This window comes from Herpailurus yagouaroundi, unplaced genomic scaffold, assembly GCF_014898765.1.
Source record: "Herpailurus yagouaroundi ecotype Mexico unplaced genomic scaffold, PumYag 196, whole genome shotgun sequence".
Lineage (NCBI taxonomy): Eukaryota > Metazoa > Chordata > Mammalia > Carnivora > Felidae > Herpailurus > Herpailurus yagouaroundi.
Window position 1 is genome coordinate 32,216,805 of NW_024412427.1, and position 23,302 is coordinate 32,240,106.

General features: G+C 38.3%; 1 protein-coding gene across 6 annotated transcripts in view; it reads right to left on the reverse strand.

Moving 5' to 3' along the window:
• The window catches only part of RALGAPA2 (Ral GTPase activating protein catalytic subunit alpha 2), a 329,216-nt gene that overhangs the window by 163,470 nt on the left and 142,444 nt on the right, over positions 1-23,302 (reverse strand). For 3 of the 6 annotated variants that reach the window (XM_040447849.1, XM_040447848.1, XM_040447851.1), the window contains 4 exons: positions 22,560-22,736; positions 13,432-13,625; positions 12,478-12,576; positions 12,084-12,239 (listed from right to left, as the gene is read on the reverse strand). In XM_040447849.1, coding sequence (XP_040303783.1) covers positions 12,084-12,239; positions 12,478-12,576; positions 13,432-13,625; positions 22,560-22,736 — 626 coding nt within the window. Of the gene's footprint in view, positions 1-12,083; positions 12,240-12,477; positions 12,577-13,431; positions 13,626-22,559; positions 22,761-23,302 lie in introns of all 6 variants that reach the window. The other 3 variants (XM_040447847.1, XM_040447850.1, XM_040447852.1) reach the window with 1 other exon arrangement.

Here is a 23,302-nt window from a genome sequence, read left to right on the forward strand (position 1 = left end):
CAGAGCATGAACGGTGGAGGGGCAGAGAGAGAGGGAGACACAGAATCGGAAACAGGCTCCAGGCTCTGAGCCATCAGCCCAGAGCCCGACGCGGGGCTCGAACTCACGGACCGCGAGATCGTGACCTGGCTGAAGTCGGACGCTTAACCGACTGCGCCACCCAGGCGCCCCTAGTGGGCCTTTTAAATTATGGTCTTATAGGGGCGCCTGGGTGGCGCCCCTAGTGGGCCTTTTAAATTATGGTCTTATAGGGGCGCCTGGGTGGCGCCCCTAGTGGGCCTTTTAAATTATGGTCTTATAGGGGCGCCTGGGTGGCGCAGTCGGGTAAGTGTCCGACTTCAGCCAGGTCATGATCTCGCGGTCCGTCAGTTCGAGCCCCGCGTTGGGCTCTGGGCTGATGGCTCAGAGCCTGGAGCCTGTTTCCGATTCTGTGTCTCCCTCTCTCTCTGCCCCTCCCCCGTTCATGCTCTGTCTCTCTCTGTCCCAAAAATAAATATAAACGTTGAAAAAAAAATTTTTTTTAATAAATTATGGTCTTATTAAAATATTAATTTTTCTAGGATCAGCTGAAAAATAAAACTTGGAACAGATTTAATACCCACTCATTAAAAAGGGAGTCTGAAATGAAACCCATGTCGTTTTGATAATCTCAAGAACATTTCACAGTAAGTTGACAAAGTTCTTGAGTGCTAACTAACTCAGTTGCAGGTACCACATCAGCTGCTGTGAGGGGAATGAGGTGGAATAAAGCATAGCCCCTGCCTTCCAGCAATGACCGCCTCAGGGGTAGAGGACAGCTCTGCGAAGCTGAGACTGAGGGCAGACCAAGTGCATAGAGCTCCTGCAGGGGGACAGCCTAGCACTCCATGGGGATCCAGAGGAGGGAAGCAAATAGGTGACACAAACGGCCTGGGTCTTGACAAAAGGACCATGCTGCACACATTCAATGTGAGACTCCAGTAGTGGGGTGGGGGAAGGCAGGTAATTTCTTTTAATGTCTTACTACGAAAAGATTCTCTTCTTCTAAAATTTCTCTAGCCCACAAATACCTACCAAAGAATATTTTTCCATGGGAGAACAAAAGAAAAGCCATTGTTTATTGTTTCTTCAGAAAACAATGTTCTCTCTAAAATGTGTTCCTGTAAATAGCATTAATAGCTGAACAATCTGCAATTACCACACTCCCACTTATTGTTATGTATTAAAAAGGAATTAACAGACAAAAAGAGATTATTCCCCACAAGGAGAGCACTTTCTCACAGAAACAAAACTTGCAATTTAGAAGGCTTTTCTGGACATTATTTCCTGTATCCAAACCTATCCTTCATGGATTATAAACCACAGTCATGATTTAAAATCTCTTATATTCAAAAATAGATCCTTTACACATGGGAGTTAAGACCTAAGTACAATTTGGTATTTGTAATGCCTCTAGAAGCCACCTCTTTGTCTCAGTTCTCTGCCTGAAGAAAAATGTGAATTTCTTAAAATCTTCATGGAATTCTAAATGGGAAAAGAAGCTCTTGCAGGTCAACAAGTGATTTTCCAAACAACAAGAGAATCCTTTCTGTAGTGACCGTACTAGCACCTACTGAAGGCATAAGTGTCCTCACCTTTCCAGAGCCCCAAAGAGAGCCATTACAACCCCATTTCCGAGATGAAGCAGCTCAAGCCAGAAGAGGCTATGTGCTCACTGACTCGAGGAGGCAAGGCCAGGGCTCAAGCTCTTTTCCCCAGGTTGCCAGGAGATGGCCCAAACAGCTGGCCTTGGATGAGACAGAGCCTGAGAAGCTTATAAACCCCCAATCACATGCCAGGTCCTAACAGGACACCTGGTTAGAAAAGGCCTCTGGTGGTGAGCTGGAGTCTACCATCAGTCCCTACTCTGGAAGTAAGACAGCCTGACCTCCCTCTCCCCGCAGGTAGGGCTCCAGACATTTGAAAGAAGGCAACTCCTCACCACGCAAGCTGTTCTCTCGCCATCCTTCCTCCTCTGTCACTTGGCAGCGTGCACAGGGGAGCACAGCCACCCCAACTCCTCCCTGCCTCCACTCACACTTGCAGCGCTTCAGGCTCTGTGACTTCAGACCACACCACTCATTCACACTGGGCTTCCAGACCAAATGCACCTCAGGCATGTGTCCTGGTAACTCTGAATTAATGTGATGGCTCCATGCTTGAGTTCTTAAATTGTTTTTCTTTTTTAAAAATAAATTGAACCCTATGAAATCGAACCCCACTTTTCAAAAACAGTCCACTACTGGCAATTTTCATAATGTTCCACCTAAAACATTCGCCTCTCTTTAATCTCCCTGGTTAAATTTTTGTAGGGTTTAATTTCCCTAGTTAAGTTGAGACAGCTAGTCTTTCATTCTTGTTTGATTGCTGGGTTTTGTCATTTAATTTACATAGGCTGGCTCTTCTAGTCTGGTGTCATCAGCACAGGTACTATTGTAGGGCAGGGTTCCCCCAGCACAGCACTATTGACACTGAACCGTAAATTCTTTATTGTGGTCCTGTACATTGTAGAATGTTTAATGACATCTCTGGCTTCCACCTGCTAGATACCAGTGCATCCCCTTCCCCTCTTGTGACAACCAAAGTATCTCCAGACATTGCTCTGTGTCCCTAGATGGGACGGAGCAGCAACCACCACCACCCCTGGTCCCAGGAGTCATTGTTCTAGGGTAATGAATGATGGCTGCATCACCACTACAGAAAGTTCACGTCAGTCCTGCAATTAATTGATCGTTGGGGCCAAAGTCTCAACCAGAACGGTTCAGCTCAGCTATTTTGGTCATCCAATCTTCCCCATGATGCCACATGGATTTAAGGAAGTCTTCCTTTTGTTTCTAGTTTCAATCAATCAACATATTTATTGAGTGTCTATTCCATCTGGGAAAAGACAAGATGCACTCCAGTGAGTTTACGAAAGGAGATTCTGGTGACTTGGGCCTTGTTAGAGGCCACAGTAGGGTTTCCTTCCAAAAAGAGACCTCAAGGCACAGAACAATTTTTTCTACTGAAGGATGTAGGTCAGCTTATATGCTTTACCATATGGTAACAGTTTAGTAAGAACAAAATCTTTCAATTTTCCACATACACTGAGTTGCTATTATATTGCATTTTTACGCTTTATTTTGTGTAGCATGTGCTTATTAAACACATATGGCTAAACTCGTATTTAAAATCATAATTCATATTCTTCACTGATAGCATTTATTTGAAAGAAAGTCTTTATACCTTTAACTCCAAAAAGGGAAATCAAAGAAAACTCAAGTCTCTGGCCTCAGGTAAACCTCTCCCTCTCCAGGTCAGCCTCTGCTGCTATCGTCTTACACTTTTTAAAGCTGTGAAGCAGGCTCACTGCACATGTGTTAGACCTCCTAACTGAAGCCTCTCCCATCTGTTACCTTCTACATATTTCTACTTTCCTTAACTGTGGCGTATGAGGGGTAAGTGAGCTCAGTCTACAGCTTAATGAAAATAATTACTGGTTTTACAGCTGTGAAAGAAAAGAACAAAATGCTCTGTTTATTATTTTGGTTCAGTCATCTGTCTTAAGTCTCCATGGTCAGTGATAGCTAAGCAAAGTTATAATAAAATTTTCTTTGGTAAAACTTGACTAATCTATGGCTTATACATTCTCATGAAACCGTATGGAAAACACGCAGGAACCAGTGGATGTTACTTGGTGGTATAACACTAACTATGTGATCGAGTCTACATTTTATTACTCTGAATTTGTACAATAAGCACATAATAAGAATTATTATTAACTTATTAATACATGTCAGGAGACGGTTCACATATATCACCTATCCTTGTAAACACTATTCTTCCATCAAAACTAAGTCAAACTTACAGTTTTAGTTCATTCCTGTAGTAAACTCTTCTATTCAATAAAATCCCATTAATTAAAAAAAGTAAATTCAAACTCATAAATACTATTTTTAGAAAAATAAAAGCTTTTTTTAAGTGTCAAAGTGCTTTCAAAAACAAATAGTAACAAAATTAGCTAACAAAAACGTAAGGTAATAGAGACCTTTAGAAAATCTAGGTTAATAAGCATAAATAAATTTGTAGTTTGGACATCGCTGTTCAAATTCCAATAGATGATATGATACGTTAAGAGGAGAGGAAATGTGCCTGGAAATCTTTCCAACACATTTCTATTTCCTAACACCTACCTCAGTGTATTCTCCATACACCTGTTTCACCTGACCTTGTGCTGCAGTGCCCATGACAAAGAGAGGGGTCCGATCCTACCTTGCCCCCACTTTTTCTCAATTCATCTTCTTGCCTTTCTGAATTAATTTTTGCTTTGAGATATAATGGGAATAGTGCCAGCAGGCTCTATCTTCTCAGGCACTTGCCTCTCAGCACTATATCCAACCTGTCTGAAATACTTTCTTTCTCTCTCTCTCTCTCTCTCTCTCTCTCTCTCTCTCTCTCTCACACACACACACACACACACACACAGAACTATACACATTACATATATATGCACATATAAATAAATAAATTTATTCACACAAACGCCATCTGTTTCTTAGTCCTTCTGAGGCCCTCATTACCTTGCCTTTGGCTACTACAGCAATTCCCTTTCTGTGTTTGTTGCCATCACTCCTTCCTGACTATAATCCATCCCACATAACCACTATGGTTTAGGCTTCTTAAAATGCTTTTTTGGCAATGTTGAGTTTTGTGCTTCAAAACATTCAATGGCTCCCCAGACCTATGGGATGAAAATGATGCTGAATCAAGGTTCCCTACAGGGCTGCCTAGATTTATGTCCATACATTATTTCCAAGCACATATCTGGCACTAAATACAAACCACTATGGTCACTGTTCCTTGAACATGGCTTGAGAAGGTCTGTATCTCTGACATGCGAAATTCCATCCTGCTTCTCATCCTACAGTTTAAATCCTATCCATCCCTGAAAAGTCTGCTCAAAACGATTCCACCTCCTCTGTGAGCTGCTTTCGAACCAATTTGGCTACAAGGGTATTCAACCCAGTTCAATTCTTATAATGTGTGTACCACTTATTTGGCTCTTGCGCAAGCTGAATGATCCTGTACCTACTCACTTACGTGTATCAGACCGCTGTCTACACCCTCAGAACCTGACTAGGTAGTTACAATGGTGAGAAAAAATACAACATGTAAAGATTATCGAACCTTTTGCTATCTTCAGGAAAAAACAATGTGACCCTAATAAAAAAATGCCTAAAAATAGACCAGAGGATCCAAGAATGCTCAATAGGAGAGGGCCTGAGAGGTCCTCTAGTCCAACTCATTCATTGGTCTCGTGTGCTCAGGCAAGGGCCCCATGGCCAGTGGGAGATAATGCTGAGTCTATCTCCCAGGTCTGTCATCTCCCAATATGTGGTCTGTCATCCATAAAAGTAAAATGTTGAATATATTTTGAAGCTACCTTATATCACTATGTCTTGGAAGATACATTTCCCTGTTCTTAAAAACCTTAGGAATAAGGTCTGGGATTAGTCCTGTTTCTATTCACTGTACACCCTATAGTTTTAAAACATTGTTTTCCAATGAAACTTTTAAGTTAGCCTTCTAGAGTTCCTCCTCTGATATACATCAAGGTTACCATTTAATCCCCTAAACATCAGTTAGACCTTTAAATTTATAAATATGCAGTTTATCTTGGTAGCACTGACTCCAAATATCAAGAATTTAAACCTTGGTAAGAATCACTTGCTGTAGAGAATAAGTGCCTTAGAGGTTTATTAGAATTACTTCCTTGGATATGAGATAAACAAGGTTCCTAATTTGCCATCTTAATTCTGCACTTTTCCTCAAATTCAACACTCATTTATGTTTAGCTTTAAATATATTTATAAATGTATGTATATCCAACACACAGTTCTAGTTACAAGTCTAACTTTTCAGCAAAGAATAACTCTTTGTCTGAGAAAAGGTGATGCAATTATTACATATCACTGCATGATACAGGCTGTCTGGGGTTATTAAAAGAGTCAGGTATGGCCAATTTACAAGTATCACCCCTGCACCTTGCTTTCATAGCTCACTGCTGAGTCTTATGCTCATTGAGGGGCCCCTTGGGATCTTTTTACAAACGACTGTTTATTATTATATTATTCCATCATATACCTCAGGAGAGGAGGTTGTAACATCCGTTAAGAAAATCAGGAGCTATTTTGACTTCTAAGAACATTACTCCATATACGATGTTTAAAATTATGTTTTCTTTAGCACTGGTATGGCAAAAGGTTCAGTAAAACATAAAGTTAAATAAAAGCAAAAGGTTCCTGAAACAAGTGAAATATTCTTGGCTACAAAACAAATGGCTAAAATTAAGGAAGGGCAAAAAGAAATGCTACAAGTGCACTTAGCGACTGAAATATGAACAGTTTTGATCACGTATCACCAGCACCCAGCATGGTAGCATGCAGAGCGCTCCCTGCCTGAGCCACGTTCTTACTTGCAGACAACTGAATCCACTCGGCTGAGATGAGGACAAAGGGTATTTATATCAGAGCACTGGATGGCTTACAGAGTTTCTAGAAGTGCCAGGGAACCCAGCATGAATGCTTCATGTCCAGGAACAAGGTGGTGAGCAGAAACGTCCAGCTATACCACAGAGCGGTTCCAGTAGAGCTACTGTCTGCCCTTGCCGCCATGACACAGGTGCCTGAGCAGAACCCCCGTGACAGCTGCCACTCACCACTCCCTATGCGTACTTTCCAGAACCACCATGTAGGTGCCCCTGTTGGACAGGACCATAGTGGGTGCCAACCCAGCCACAGGAGCTGGGGACATGCAGAGTTCAGCTTTTTAGTTCCCATCATACAGATGGCACACTGGGCAGGGTGAGGAGTGGGTAGAAAGTGAGCCAGTGGCCGATGATTCTGAATCCCAAGAGGGTTAAATCAACATTTTACTTAGGTCTGACCTACAGCAAGGGGAGAGGGTATTTCTCCATCTGTTCTGAAATTCCACAATGCCTAATTATATCTTTTAGTCAAACGAGTATGTTCAAAAGTGAGAAAATACACAGGGAAAGAAAAATATTAACATTTTACGATAAGAGTATGTTCTTTTCCTCATACTCTTCAGTATCATTACAAGGGCTCATGTTTACTGAGGGCTGTTTTGTCCAGGCTCTGAATTGAGTACGTTATATATTTTAGCTCCACAAAGTCTTCAAATAACCCTTATGGTAAGCACCACAATTACCTGCATTTTACATATTAGGGGAGAAAGGCATAGGGAAGTCAAATGACAAGGTATAGCCAAGGCTGGAGCTCAGACAGGTTGTCTTGAAGCCCATGCTCTTAACTATTACACTATATCATACTATATTACACTAAATCATGACTTTATCCTGTTACAATTCAAATTTGTCACTAGATGGTTACCTCAGGGCTGAACAATACACATTTTTCCACCTCAGGCCCCATGCTTTTTTGTGCATTACAAAGTAGGCTAATACAAAATTATAGATGGAAATGACAAAGACCTATATTTTCCAAAATTTCTATATGCAAATTTGCAATAATTTTACATTAACGTAGGCTTTGCACTTAAAAGAGAATTTAACTTTGATGTGTAACAAATTACATTAAGACATTAAATCTGTAAGTCATTGTTAAAAAATAGTTTGCTTATTTTAAGCAAAGAAAACGTTCCAGTCTTTGATATATGTTCTTAGAAACATGAAAATAAAATTCCTTTCCTCAACTGTCCCTTTCCATTTTACACATATTGATCTTTCCATATGTTTTAAATAACGATGAAATTAATAGGAACTGTTTTTAATAAATCTAAATCATAGCTCTTTTCATGTCCAAATATTTTGGGGAAGACTGAGGTGAAAAAGCCGCTGAGGCTTTAGGAAAAACTAAGAACAAGGAGGAACAGCTTTAGAAGAGCAGTTGAAAGATGGTGAGGAGCTGGGGAGGCAGCTGTGGAAACCTATCTCGGGTTGGAGGTGGGAGGGCGCTCTAGTCAGGAGGAGTCTGAGGTGGGGGGACCAAGGCTGGAGTCCAGGTAGAACAAGACAGAAGGAGGAAGGAACAGAACAAACAACTGTCTGACAGGCCTGTTAGCTGTGAATCAATGGGGAAGATATACCCTGTGGAATAAACCATGCCTTTCCTGTGAATTCTAACAGCCTTTTTAGTGTGTGGCATTGGGCAAAAGTTCTTGATATTTTTTGAACCTTTGTTATTTAAACAGTGTGTTATGATATTTATCTAACTGAATTGCAGAGACAAACCAGTGGGAAAACATCACGCAGGTGCCAGCACAGAGTCTGGCACGGTGGGAGTCGGGGAAGTAAAGACCCTCTACCCTCATCAGCCAACCAGATACAAAGGAGCTGGGCAGAAGGAAGCCAAGTGGAAGACCCTTCACAGGAAGGCTGGGCAGTCAGTCCCACAAGTCACCCCAAATTTTATTCATGATGTATAGTTATATCATGAAAGTCCTTACAATCCAAATTATTTTCTTTCTAAACCAGTAACAGGATCAATTTTTTTTTTAATTCAGAGTGGAGGAAAAGTACAGCTATTTCAAAGCATTTTTTCAATCATACTAATAAAACTATATGATTTTTCAATCATACTAATAAACTAATAAACTCAGACTACACATGAACTTGGGAAAATACTACTTGATAAGGTCACTGTTTTAGCTATTAAATTATTCAGTTAATAGACTAGCTAAAACTGGTCTAAACAAAAACGTTGGTTTGTAATGTGATGCATTTTGGCTGTTCAAAATGTATTACTATTGATATTTTAAATACAGAAATGACTATATTTGTTTTCATAATGAATTGGCCACCATATTAAATGTAACCATGGTTTTATACGATTGTATCATAGAACACAGTCTGTGAGACATCTATTTTACAAATAGGTTTTTAAAAAATGTTTTTTTAACATTTATTTATTGTTGAGAAACAGAGAGAGACAGAGTGTGAGCAGGGAAAGGGCAGAGAGGGGGAGACAGAATCTGAAGCAAGTTCCAAGCTCTGGGATGTCAGCACAGAGACTGATATGGGGCTCAAACTCATGAACTGTGAGATCATGACCTGAGCTAAAGTCAGACGCTTAACTGACTGAGCCACTCAGGTGTCCCACAAATAGGTTTCTTTAATAAAAAAAAAAGTTTTCAATTACTATAAGGACCCATAGGTCTGGAAATAAAAGATTTTTAACATCTTAGAGCTTATTTCCACTTCAACACTTTTTTAGTCACTGCTGACATAATTTTGATACTCTCATATTTAGGGAAGCATTTGTAAAATGACTATGCCACACAATCATGCTCTCAGGGCCATGGGCCTTGGGGCCATTTCAAAGGCCAGTGGTGGAGGGTGAGCCACACAGTGAGTTATGCAGGCAAGTGTGCCACCCAGAGGTGAAAGGAAATTCACCTTGGATTTTTTTCTAAGATAAAACTAATAAATGTTAGAACATTTTAAATTATTTGCTATTACTTACCTTACTAAGAAATGAGGAAGATTTTTATAAGGTTCTCTCTGCAGGAACAAAGTCTTTTAGCACCGGGCTAGTGACTTTTTGAGAACTCTCATAAGAAGGAAATGGTACTAGTCACAGGTGCACAGTTCACGGATTAAAAAACTGAATTTAACTGTATTCTCTACAGTAAGTGCTTTCTTATTTTTTTATAATTAATGTAATATGTGTTTCCAGAAGAACATATAAGTTCTGGAACAACCACCATGATCCATTTAGGCATGTGGACCAAAAGTTAAACTAATTATCGGAGACATTTCTTACTTAAATGAGAAAAGTTTCTTTCATTAGAAGGTTTTCTGTGCAATTTTCTTCTGGAAAAGGAACAAGGTTTACTTACAGTAAGTAATTCTTTTGGCAGACAGTCAGGGCTTCTCAAGTATATACTAATAATTGTTAAGGCTGCAGAATACAGCCACTTCTATTAAGCACACATAAAAATTCAAGCCTCTAATGGCTAGACAATAGGCTGATTATAAAACAGAGATTTATGATATCCCTGTTTTGTCTTACAAGTCTGGATGTTGCGATCACTTTTAGTAACAGACCAACATTTAAGACTTATGTATTTTACAATGAACCACAAAAAAAACAAACTCAACTGAAAACATGACATATATTAAAATGGAAAAATGATTTTAAGTATAAAATATGAAAACTCCCTTTTCTACCCTGTAAAATCATATTTTTTAAATAATATTTTGAGTTCTCAAAGTCTTATTTCTTCTCACTGATCGTTTCATTTCCACTCTGATAGACTTTAAAATAGAAAGATGATCCTAAATTTACATCCATTTATATTACTTTCTAGAAAACTCATTCCAGGAATACCCCAGTGTTAGCTGCTGACTTCTAATTTGTTTTTATTAATTGAGAAAATTCTACAGTTGATTGTTATTTCCAAGTAAATTTTTCTCCCTGCAAAATCTTAGCAAAATACTGCTTTACAGTACTGTGTTAACTAAGCTTTTGTCTCTTCTGTCACTGAGGGATCTCGTCATGATCCGTGAGAGTTAATTCTCTTCCTTATTTATACACCTAAATCTTCCACCCACCTGAAGCTACGTCATTCTGTGAAAGATGCTTCCATCTGCAATGATGGCTACAGATATCTGAGCACAGGACACAAATGGCTCTACTTTTGCACCTCTATTTCTGCGTTTATTTAGGAAATCAATGAGACCGTGGGTGCAAGTCCAGCCTATTATATAGGGATATCCTCCATGCATTGTTGGAACTGGGGCAGATACGACAAAGACAACCCAGTAGGCCAGTACAGTTACTGCTTCAGATAAAAGCTCAATGATGAAAGCTCCAGGGTGTTATCAGGGATATATTGCGAGAGTTTTAAATGGGCTAAAGGGTCGAGAAGCTTCAAGAAATGCGTTCTGAAGCAACAAGGAAAAACTGGCTACTCAGGAGACTGACCTCTTAACACATACCCCAAGTTTATCATCAAGGTCTGTGTGACTGTATTATACTTTCAAAGAATAAAACAGAAACACAAAGGATGACTGCTTATAGCTCACGAGTGATTCAAGTTCAGTGATGAGTAGCTACAATTTCAAGGGTAAGTGCTGAAACATTCTCTATACCTCTTATTGCTCAAGAAGACCTAGTGATAACATTCAATGCTTTGAAATTGCTTAAATCTCTCCTCTTCCAGTATACTGCTCCCAGTGCCATCATCTTACTGCTCATCATTTTTAAATTCTATATTCGTTTGACCACTTCCTAATTAATCTGTCTCCAGGCCCAAACTCCCACTCTACACTACCACTGTTACATTTTCAAATCCATTCGGATTCCAGAATAATCCTTGGAAGGAGTCCAGAATAATCTCTGTGAAGTACAAACCAGTCATATCACTCCCTTGCTTGACATTCAGGCAGAGAACCAGGACTCTGGGTGTTCCTGCCCCCCTCCTTGCCCTCTGCCCATGGGCAGGGGTAGGGAGGCGTGGGACTAGCCATATCCTTCCTACCCTGCACATCCAGGATCTACCAGAAGTGGCTATCACTACTGACTCCTCTGACCTTTCTGTTTCAACTTAACCCACCAATCATATTCCTTTGGGAGAAATGAGAATGACTCCTCATCAAGAAATGTCAGGACCCCTAATTTACACATGAGGTCTTTTACAAAAATATCCTAACTACTAAAATCATAGTTTTCAAACATTTTTAAATGATCACAATGATTTTGTTCAAATAATATCTAATGCAGAACCCCAACAAAAAGTGGCTGAAACAGCATTTTTGAATTTGACAACATAAGCTGAAGCTAAATCATAAAGCACTATGTAAGCCACAGAATAAAGTTCAAATTTGGTTGGTGTAATGCAAAGTCAGTGGAGAGAAGAAACAGGAATGTGACAGAATCTGATTTATGTTTTTGAAAGACCAATGTGGTTGTTGTGTAGAAGAGCTGAAACTACTGAAAATTTCAACATGTTTGATGTCTTTTCATGCACCCTAATTTAACCTGCAAAAAGCGATATGCACTTTCCACTTGGTGGGCTACCGTGATAAGGGAGTCACAGAATACCTGATCCTCACTGGTTAATCCCAGGTGCATCACAAGGTAAAAATGCACTAGGAAGTCCCTGTTTGGCAGAACGTCCTGGCGTCTGGTCATCATGGCGCAGATCAGTCTGTAGGCTTGCAGTTTGCCTTCCTTATATTCGTTTGGCAATGTCGTCGCCTGCCAAGGAGATGAGGTTTAAAGATTTAATCAGCTCCAGATGCAGAGCATTTTGACATTTCATTTACTTCTCAGTATTCCATAAGAGTTGTTTATGAAGACGAAGGATGCAGTTAGTGGCTTTAGTAAGATTCAGCTTGTCTTCAAAACGTGCAGTCTTGGCCAATTACATTTTTTAAACTCAATTTCAGAAAGGAAGAGGAAATTGCAATAAAGGAATAAACACATATCCACTTGCCTTAAATAGCCATGATGCAAACATTCTGAGTGGTGGGATCAGCACCGGTGGAGACGGAGAAGACTGGTTATCCAGGCTTATTGCCAGATTATCCCGTATCTAATTCACAAAGAGGAGAATTTTAGGAAAGGCCACACATAGTTTATCACAATGATATTTCAATATTGTGTTCCATGGCCAAATAGCTACTTCTCATTAAATTTCTACATGTTGAGTGAAAACCTACAATATGTACAAGTTTTTCTTCTACCATGAGATCTACTGCCATTTTAAATTATGTGTCTCACTTACTGTACATGGTTTTAGATTTAATACAAAACTAGGGCTTTGTTTTCCCTTGAGTGTTAATGCCTCAAAACATCCTCAACTCCAAATGATAAGGAATGGCCTAATAAGTTATACTGTATAAATATGAATCACATTTTCTAAAAACAAGAACAAAATCCAAAAACTTAATAACCTGGGGAAAGCATAGATTATAATCAAAACCCAGAATGAAAACTGTATGTACTCTAAGATTCTACTTTTGTAAAAAATATGTTCATCCACAGAAATAAAACTATATATTTATACTGGTTATCTCTGTGGAATGGTGATGTAAATTTTCTTATTCATACTTTTCTACATTTTTTAAATCTTGTACAATAAAACTGGTATCACTTTTATCAAGAAAATAACAAAAACTACTCAATACCCTACCCCTTAATATCTTACAGTAATATTCTACATACATATGCATTAAATGAAATAGCTCTTCTGCATTTATGAAATGACCAAACTACAAGTTATTTATTATTTATTCTGTGACAATCAAACAACTTTGTCTAAACACCGAATATATGTTCCAGATTACATTCAGTAGTTGACTGCCAACAGGGTTTTGATGTTAAATCAATGATAAATGATAAATCAATTTTCCCCTCTTAGAACAAAAGGGAATGTGGCAGGACGTACCTTTGCTAGCTTGTACCAGAGTTCATAGAGATGGCCAAAAACTTTGGCATGAATCTTGGGGGACTGGATATTATTCACATCCCCGAGGATTCCCAGGACTCTTCGCCATAACACAGCGGCAGAGTCTGGGTGCCAACCGGTAAGGTTCCCTCCAGCAATTATACTGCAGTCATCTGCAAGGCACTCACTGCTATCTATGGAGGAAAACATGTCTGTAAACACAATCTTGATTTCATCATTACAGCCCTTTCTCTTCAGTGCAAATCACTGATGCTTGACAATTTACGTATTCAGGGTAAAATAATTAAAGATTAAAAGTGTGCAATGGCTGATGATTCCAAAGGATGGAAAAGCAGAATCAGTAAAGAAAGGTCAAGTGACTTTTCATTCTTCAAACTAAAAGGGCAACAACCTAGAGATGAGAAAAAAGCTCCTGGAGATCGTGTGAAAGGTTTTATACAGCAGAGGAGGGGAAGGAGGAGAACCCTGAGCAGGATTGGTAGGGAACAGGGCCATGAAAAGTAGGTGGCGAGGGACAGCCTCAATGCTGGGGTGATATTTGTAATGGCTGTTATTAACTCAGGCTTATTGGGGTATAATTTGTTTACAATAAATTTTACCCTTTTTAGACTCAAGGAGTTTTAAGGAGTATATACAACCATGTAACTGTCACCAAAAACTGCCATGAAAATTAAGATACGGAACAGCCTCATCACTCCAAAAGTTCCCTTTTATAGTGAGTCCCCTCCCCTTATTCTTTGCCCCTCGCAAGCACTGCTGTTTTCTTTTCCTAGAGTTTTGCCCTTTCTAGAATGTCATATAAATCCTACAGTATGATAATGGTGTGAGTGGGTGGTGTGAGTAGCGGTGTGGATGCCGTCACCTAGCTTAATGCATGTGAGATTCATCCATTTGGGGGCTTCTTATTGCAGGTTAATCTTCCATTTTATGAATATACCATAGTTTGTTCATCCATTCACCTATTGAAGGATATCTGGATAGTTTCCTCCTGTTTTCAATGATTATAATAAAGCTACCATAAACATTTGTGTATAAGTGTTTGTGTGAATGTATGTTTATAGTCTATTTTGTAAGACCAGAATCACAAAATGGCAGACAGTATTTCTTTGCTTATTTCTTCCTTTTAGTGGGCCATATCTCCTAGTGGTGCTTGAGAAAGGGGCATGTCCCTATAGATCTCTAAGTGTTTGTTCCCTGACTTGTAGTCCATAGTTTGGTTGGGTATAGAATTCTGTGATGGAAATGCTTTGCTTCAATTTCTTTTACTTTCCTTTGTTATTAAATTTTTTTAATGTTTGTTTATTTTAGAGAGAGAGAGAGAGAGAGAGCAAGAGGGGAGGGGCAGAGAGAGAGGGAGACACAGAATCTCAAGCAGGCTCCAAGTTCTGAGCTGTCAGCACAGAGCCCAATGTGGGGCCCAAACCCACAGACCATGAGATCATGACCTGAGCTGAAGTTGGTTGCCCAACTGACTGAGCCACCCAGGTGCCACTCCTTTGTGATTTTAAAGTCAGCAAGCAGTATTCTGAGGCTTGAAATTATTTTATGGAAAATTATTAAGTTGGCAAAATTTGTATCCTCTTTGTACCTAGTGTTCTGAAGCCTCCTGGTGTCACCTGGTCTATTTTCAGCCACTGTGTTTGCCAATTCATTAGGTCCTTTTGACTACAATATCCAGGTATTGTATTGACTTCCACTGATTTGATTTTATTTCTGCTGCCATATTTCTATTATATTTTATTTTTAATTTAGAGCATGAGCAGGGGAGAGGGGTAGAAGGAAAGAGAGGGAAAATCTTAAGCAGGCTCCATTATCAGCACAGAGCCTCACGTGGGGCTTGATCCCATGATTCTCAGATCATGACCTGGGCCGAAATCAAGAGTCAGATGCTCAACCAACTGAGCCACCCAGGCGCCCCTCTGTTCATATTTTCAATATCCAAAAGATCTTTCTTGTTTTCAGTCTATTTTTATACTCTTGGTCCTTCTTTCATGGATACAGTATATTCTTACCTCATGAAGATATTAATAGCTTTTTAAAATTTTATTTCTTCCCAAGCTTTTTTTTTAACTCTAAGGTAAAAAAAATTTATAGTGTTATATTAATATGTTTTAAGTGTACAATATAATGATTTCAAGAATTCTATACATTACTCAGTGTTCATTAAGATAAGTGTACTCTTAATCTGTTTGGGGGGGATGGGTTAAATAGACTTTTTTCAGACTCCTTTTAAGATCTGCTCCATTCTACTTCATCCCATATTCTTTTTTTCTAATAATTTTTTTAAGTTTATTCATTTTTGAGAGAGACAGAGCATGAGCAGGGGAGGGGCAGAGAGAGAGAGAGAGAGAGAGGGAAAGAGAGAGAGAGGGAGGGAGACACAGAATCGAACGCAGGCTCCAGGCTCTGAGCTGTCACCACAGAGCCTGACGCAGGGCTTGAGCTAAGGAACTGTGAGATCATGACCTGAGCCAAAACCAAGAGTCAAATGCTTAAACAACTGAGCCACCCAGGTACCCCATAGGATTTTCATTTATATGCTTTTAACTGAGACAGACTCTAATTTTCCTTTTTCAATACTCATTTTGTCTGGTTTTACTGTCAAGGTGTCACAAGGTAAATAACAATTTTGGGAGCTTTCTTTCTTTCTAATCTCTGCAACAGGAAAAGATAGCTTCTCTTTTATTTGAAGCTTCAGTAAAACTGGGAATTGTCCTTTCTTTTTATAAATCTATTCAAATTAACTTACTGTATTATTTTTTAAAGCTTACATTGTTTTTGTAGTTCTGTTCCTTTTTACCCTCATTATTTTTTCCTCAATTAATCCTGCCTACTTGTCTATTTTATTAATGCTTTTGAAGAGTTGTTTTTGATCATCTTCACTGCTTTGTAGTATATATGTGCATTCTCTTAACTTTCTTAGTTCATTTTTATTAACTTCTATATACTATTCTGCCATTTTTTTCCTAATTTTTTGAATAGAGCACATAGATCAATAATTTTCTTTTTTTTTTCTTTTGAGAGAGAGAGAGAGAGAGAGAGAGAGAGAGAGAGAGAACACATGAGCAGGGGAGGGGCAGAGAGAGAGAGGGAGAGAATCCTAAGGAGGCTCCATGCTGTCAGTGTTTGATTCCACAAACCTATGAGATCATGACCTGAGCCAAAATCAGGAGTCGGACACACTTAACTGACTGAGTCACTCAGGCACCCCAATAATTTTCTCTTCTAATATACACACCTAAGGCCATAGATTTTCCTCCATATAACTCTTCAGTTACAATCTAGACATTGTGGTATGTAACTTTCACTGTAGTTCTGTTTGAGGTATTTTCTAATTCACAGTTTCTTTTGGACTTAATTTATTTGGGGTGCAGTTTTTAGTCTCTTAATTTTGTTCTTTATTTCATCATATTCACAGGATGTGGTATAGTTTCAAAGTATGGACATGTGTTGAGACTTAATGATCTAATTGGTCAATTTCTGTAAATGCTCCATGTGCTTTTAAAAATCACACGTATTTTGAAGTTCAAAGTTTTTTATATATATCCATTCAATCAGGATAAATTGTATTGTGTACATCTTCTCTATTACAATATTTTTCTGCTTGACTGATCAATTAATAAGAACTCACATTAAAATTTCCCACTACGATTATGGTTTTATTAGTAGTTCCTTGTAATTCTGTCAAATTTTGCTTCATATATCTGGAGGCTATGAAGTTCATATAAATTCAGAGCTATTACTGTCACTAATAAGTGATTTCTGCTTTAATGTTTATGTAACTGACATATATTTAGTTTAGCTCAGTGATCTTTCTTCCCAGCTACCAATGTATGTACTTACTTATGGTCTTCCTGAACACAATTAGGGTTACTTCTGGTAAACATCATATGGCTCGGCTTTAGTTCTTCAATGTAAAAGAGATTTCTGATTCCATGAGTTTCTGATTTCAACTGCAAGTTTATATGGTTTATATTTATTGTAGTTGCTGATTTGATTCTATTTCTAATATCTTACTTTCAGCTTCCTGTTGAAGTTGCTTTTGCTTTGCTTCTTCTTCTTTTTTTTTTTTTAAGTTTTCTTGTTTGTTTAAGCAATCTCTACACCCGGTGTGGGGCTGGAACTCACAACCCTGAGATAAGAGTCAGCCAGGAGCCCTGCTTTGCTTTGCTTTTGAACCTTTGGAGGGAGTTTTAAGAGCTGTGTCTTGCCTCCACCACTAATCCTCTTTTTCTATTGTCTTATTACACTTTTCATTAACACAATCATCCCCAAGTTCTACTGCTTACCCCACACAAATGAAGACAGACTGATTTCTAGGCAATTAACCCCCCACTGGGTGTCATTTTGAGTATATATGTTGCTGGTGTTTTAAGGCCTAATCAAAGAAATGGAAGTACAATATATGGATGTAAGGAACTCAAGTAGAGAAATGACAAGCTGGCCAAAAGGAGCAAGGAGGAGTGAACCTGACAAGGAGCCGGGGCAGATCCAAGAACAGTTCTGTATCCTTCCAACACTGCACCCATGACAGCTGCTGAGAGCTTATTATATTAGTTATGGAACGATCCCAAGACACTGAAACAAAGGATTTAATAATGATGGCACATAGTGTCATGGAAGGGCCTTCCAAAACACAGAAGCACTGTTCCTTCTTAAAGAAAAACACATCTGTATTTCTTACAGAGGAATCATATAATCAGTTAAAGAGAGACATTATAATGAGCAGATATAGTCCAAGCTGGAATTCCTACATACTGTACCTGAAAGAAAGCAGAGATAGCAAAAGCCTAATGACAGACCTTCTAGGTTCTCGAACGTTTACAAAACCTCAGAAGAGACACTCACCTTTCTAATGTTTAATCAGTAAAATAAGTACATCTGTCAGTCTGAGAAGTTATGTTGAAGGCTTAATGAGTACTTACAAATCAATATAATCCCCCAAGTGAACAAATAATATGGCATTTATGTTTCTCATAAAGAATGTCATGATGCCTTTAATCCTTTGAGGATTAAAAAAAAAAGGTAAGGGGATTAGGTAGATGATTTACGAGCTTTGTCTCATCCTCTACCACCACCCAAAATGCAGCCATCCAAAGAGAGATCAGCTCCCAGCATTCCAATCACACTGGAACTCTGGCTGAGTAACAACTCCAAGGAAATGTAGGCCAGGTACCTTGTCACCTGTACCTCCCTGCTACCAGCCAACTAATAGATTCTCAGTTATGAAAGAATCCCATGTAGAACGTCTGTTTTAATACTGCTTTGCTCTCAGAAAAATTTAGGCCTCAATGATAAAAATCCTAGGAAACACCCCTTATCACATTATCAAGTTATGTTGAATCCTTTAGAAGTATACGAAAGGACTGCATGCTCAATATTATTGTCACTTTTTTAAATGAATTGAAATGTTTTTGCCCAAAATTACTTCCACTCATGGCATAAGTAACAGAACAGATGCTGACATTTTACATGTAGATGGTTCCTCAGTGAAGCAGCACTTAATTAAAAATGGGGATTTGAGAGATTTCAGAAAATTTCATGCCACCCTAATAATACCAAGTACTTAGTTTATTTTCTTTTTCATGAGCAAGCTAGTATACTAGCCTAGTATCTTTCTGTTTCATTATTACTAAATGCTACAAGGCATTTAAAACATTTTATTGAAGTAGAAAGTCTTGCAAACCAATAAAATCATAATTTTTCTCCAAACACACATGATTTTAACAGAGAAATCTAAAGTATAGAACTGTTCAAATACGCAAAGGATTTTAGTCATGAAATGTCTTGGTAATTGGTAAAACAGGCACTTATGACCAGATGGAGATTTCACATGGCTGCAATTTTATGTAGACTTGGTAGAATGTTGACGAAACATTGCTGGCGCTTTGGAAATAAATTTCCCTTTCAATTTGAAAACTAAACAAAAGGCTAAAACCCGAAGGCTCAACTGAAACACCTTCATTCTGAAACCAGAAAAATCAGGCCTGGATTCTGATGATCAAAAGTAGAGAAGTAGCCGGTTGGCATTCAGTTGACCATCACTATGGCCTGACTCCCCTCTTCTTCCTCATCTGCTTTACGGACATACATTATTCATTTTAAAGATTTTAGAAGGTAAGCAACCAATCCCATGGTAGTTTGGATGCGCCCACATGTCATGCCATAGCCCTATTTCTAGGAACCTGTGAATATAAATAACTTCTTTCACAACAATCATTTTCAATGAACAATAAATTTAGCTGTTATTTTCAGCAAATGTGTAATAATGTAAATGAGAAAAGAAATATAAAATTGTTAACCTGCTAGTGATGGAGTTCAAGGTTTTAGAAGCAGTTTGTTATCCTAAACATTTGGTAATTGGTAGGATTATTCAACAAGAAACAAAGATACACTCAAATTGTTTGATCATTCTCTGCATGTCCTGAAGATCAGGCTAACATGAATTTTATTTTGTACATTTATGAAGAAATTGTTCTCTTAAGAACAGAAAGTTAAATTCAGAGCTGTGATAATCCTTAAACCTTATCATATTACAGTTTGTCCTTTTCACAGATGACAAGATGAACTATTGAACTGAGTGTACCGATTCTCTATATTAGTATTTCAAAGAAGAACTAAGTATTTGGAGGAGTTAATCACAACATAGAGTGCATCATATGAAATTACCTCACACAAGTTTATTAAATTGACCTGTCCCATGAATACTCTGAAGTAGGATCAAAACTAATCTTTCCAAAGGACAGACAAAAGAAGTAAGCACCCAATTTTCTTTCTTTTCAATAAAAATAATTAAAACTAGTTCTTGTTTTAATAAATTCAACTTACTGAAAATTTACTATTACCTTTGACAGTACCACGCTGATGATTTCCCTTGAATAATCTGTATATTGGACCCAAAGAAACCATTTATTCCACACATGCATAAATAATTCTCAAATAGTTTAAAGGGTGTTGCAATTGTAATTTTAACAGCAATGCAGTAGAGAGGAGTAGACAGCACTGCCCTAAATGCAAAACATTTTGGAAGCCAGTTCCAGCTGTGGTAATTAGTTTAGCTAGACAATATATTTTCTCTGAGTCTCAGTTTCTCCATTTCTAAAACAGAATTGAGAAGACTTGGCCTGCTTACAATAAAGAATCAAAAAGGATGCCTCAAAATTCTTTGTAAACTGTTAAATACTTTATAAATTTAAGGTATTATTATTTAAAATCATTACATGTATCTCTATGTCATTATATATATAAAGAATTGTAAATCATTTTTAAAACAATCAAAAATTTGAGAAGCACAAATTGCTACCCAATAATTTATGAAACTAAACACATGATTTTGCCAATCATTTTCTCACTGACTCTGCAAGGCTATTCTAACCACTGGCAGATTTGAATACATAGATCAAAGATGTTTCCTGTCTTTTAAGGACAGCACTGAGGATTATAAGGCAATGCATTATTCACTTATAGCTAAATGGTTTGTTTTTCTTTGTTCACGAATCTAAATTAAAATACACACATTAAATACACATTAAGTTCTTACTTCTTAGTCTTACCTCTCTCATAGATAAAAGATTTTATTCAACACCATTTTTCTATGCAAATTTTAAGAAGTTTTGATGTAACTCCATCAGCAATTTCCAAAATCATTAGAGATTCATTAAATCTTATATCATAATTAATGAAAACCAAAGTTTGCTTGGTTAAAAAAAACTAAGGTAAAATTTAAGCCTTTATTTATCATTAATAAATGATTTTTAGCATTTTCAGGGCACCTGGGTGGCTCGGTCAGTTAAGTGGCTGACTCTTGATTTCAACTCAGGTCATGATCTCATGGTTCCTGGGATCAAGCCCATCATCATGCTGATAGCACAGAGCTGCTTGGGATTCTCTCTCTCCCTTTCACTTCTCCTCCCCACCTCGTATGTGCATGTGCTCTCTCTCTCTCTCTCTTAAAATAAAATAAAACAAAAAATAATGATTTTTAACATTTTAATAATACTTTTTACTCAATTTGTGCTTTCTAGTTTGTTGTTGTTTTCCTAAGAGATATCTGCCCATAAGCATGAATATGGTGGACCAGGAAGGACTTTGTGTGAGTGTGTGTGTGTGTGTATGTGCATGTGTATAGCTAAAACTGCAGAGTACTTCCATATGCACTGTTCTGTGCACCTGACTTACGTGTTCACACATTTATTCCTCCAACAACCCTATACTGGGACTATTACTACCCACATTTTACAAAAAAGAAATTGACAGAGAGGTTAACTTTCTCAAGGCCACACAGAAATTCCTTGGCAGAACCTGGATGCAGACCAGAAAGTTTGCCTCTGTAGTCCATTCATGAATCTTAAAAATATAATACTCTGGGGGAAAAAGTAGCAAAAAATACAGATTATGATATCATTTTTTAAAGTCTTAAAATTTAAATTAAATGGTACATTATTTGAGGACACAGATACATGTGGCAAAACTATAAAGAAATCTAGGAAATTATTACTGAAAAAATTGGGGATAGGCTGACAGGCTGATGAGAGAAGGGAAGTGACTTGAGAAAGGCCTATAGGGAACTTCACTGGTGTGGGAGCCATTCTATTTCTTAAGTTGGGTAGTAGATTCACTGGTGATCATTTTAGTACTATGGGCCATAACTTACAAATATGTCGCAGCTTATCTTATATGTCAAATATTTTATTGTAAAACTTAAAGAAAATATTAATCAATAAGCTATTCAAACTCTTTAACTTATTCTGTATTTATGATACATGTGAGTTGGATAAATTACTCTTCTCTGTTTCCAGAGTAAAGCAAATGCAGTCAGGGATGGCAAAGGCTTGGCATGAATATCACCACTTCCTCTCATGATGGACAGTGGTTCGACATGGCTTGCTCCCTCCCTTATCTGGCCAATGTCTTAGAATGTGGAGAGGTCCACATAGGACTCTGAGAATTCATGACTGATTAGGAACAGGTGGTTGGGGCTACTACACCAATTTGGTTGGAGGTAGCACCCCATCATCATTGTGCTAAAGGATCCCTAGAATTCTTGCTACTGGGAAACTCTGGGATTCCCAATTGGTAACACTGATGCCTTTCAAACATGCAGTTACCTGTTAAGTTTGAAGCATCAGTGGGACTCAGTTGTAACCAGTGGCGGGCATCAGAGTCAGTCACAACATCTGTGGGAGTGCTCAGTTCCGGGTCCTCGTCACAGGTTGGCCATGGGCTCATGGACAGCTCTGCCTCATTGTTATAGCCCAGAGCTGTGTCACTGCTGACACTTTCACCTGGCACAACAGAAGAACCGAAGTCTGAAATAACAAATTGCTGGAAATCAGAATGCTCCCGATTACTAACATGCAAGTAACTAAACAGTTGACGCAGCAGGAATCTTTCAGGGGATAAGGGCTCAAAAGGTGACTCTGTAGGGATCTTTGCCAACAAAACAAACCTCCCAGGTACAGGGCATTGATAGTCATTACAAGCTCCATGAATGTAACATGTCACATGAAGTGACATTCTTTTCAAGGAAGTCTTTAATTCAGTTATCCCATGTACCCAAAAGATTATATCAGGTCCTTAAGCTTTCTATTGCAATATACACAGCTACAAAATAGGAGTGAGTGGAGGAAGAAGGTGGGAATTCATTTCACCATGAATGCAAGATTATTCTCCTAGCTGTAAGAGTCTAAGGATGCTTTATACATTGAGCTCAATATTTAGTCCTAAACCCAGAGTCAATCACCCACACTCACTGAGGGATGAAGTGTCCAACTGCAAAAGATTTTCTCCAAAAGAAATTTTCTCCCCTTTAAACACTAAAAAGTTCTAATTTGTCATCATACAATGATGC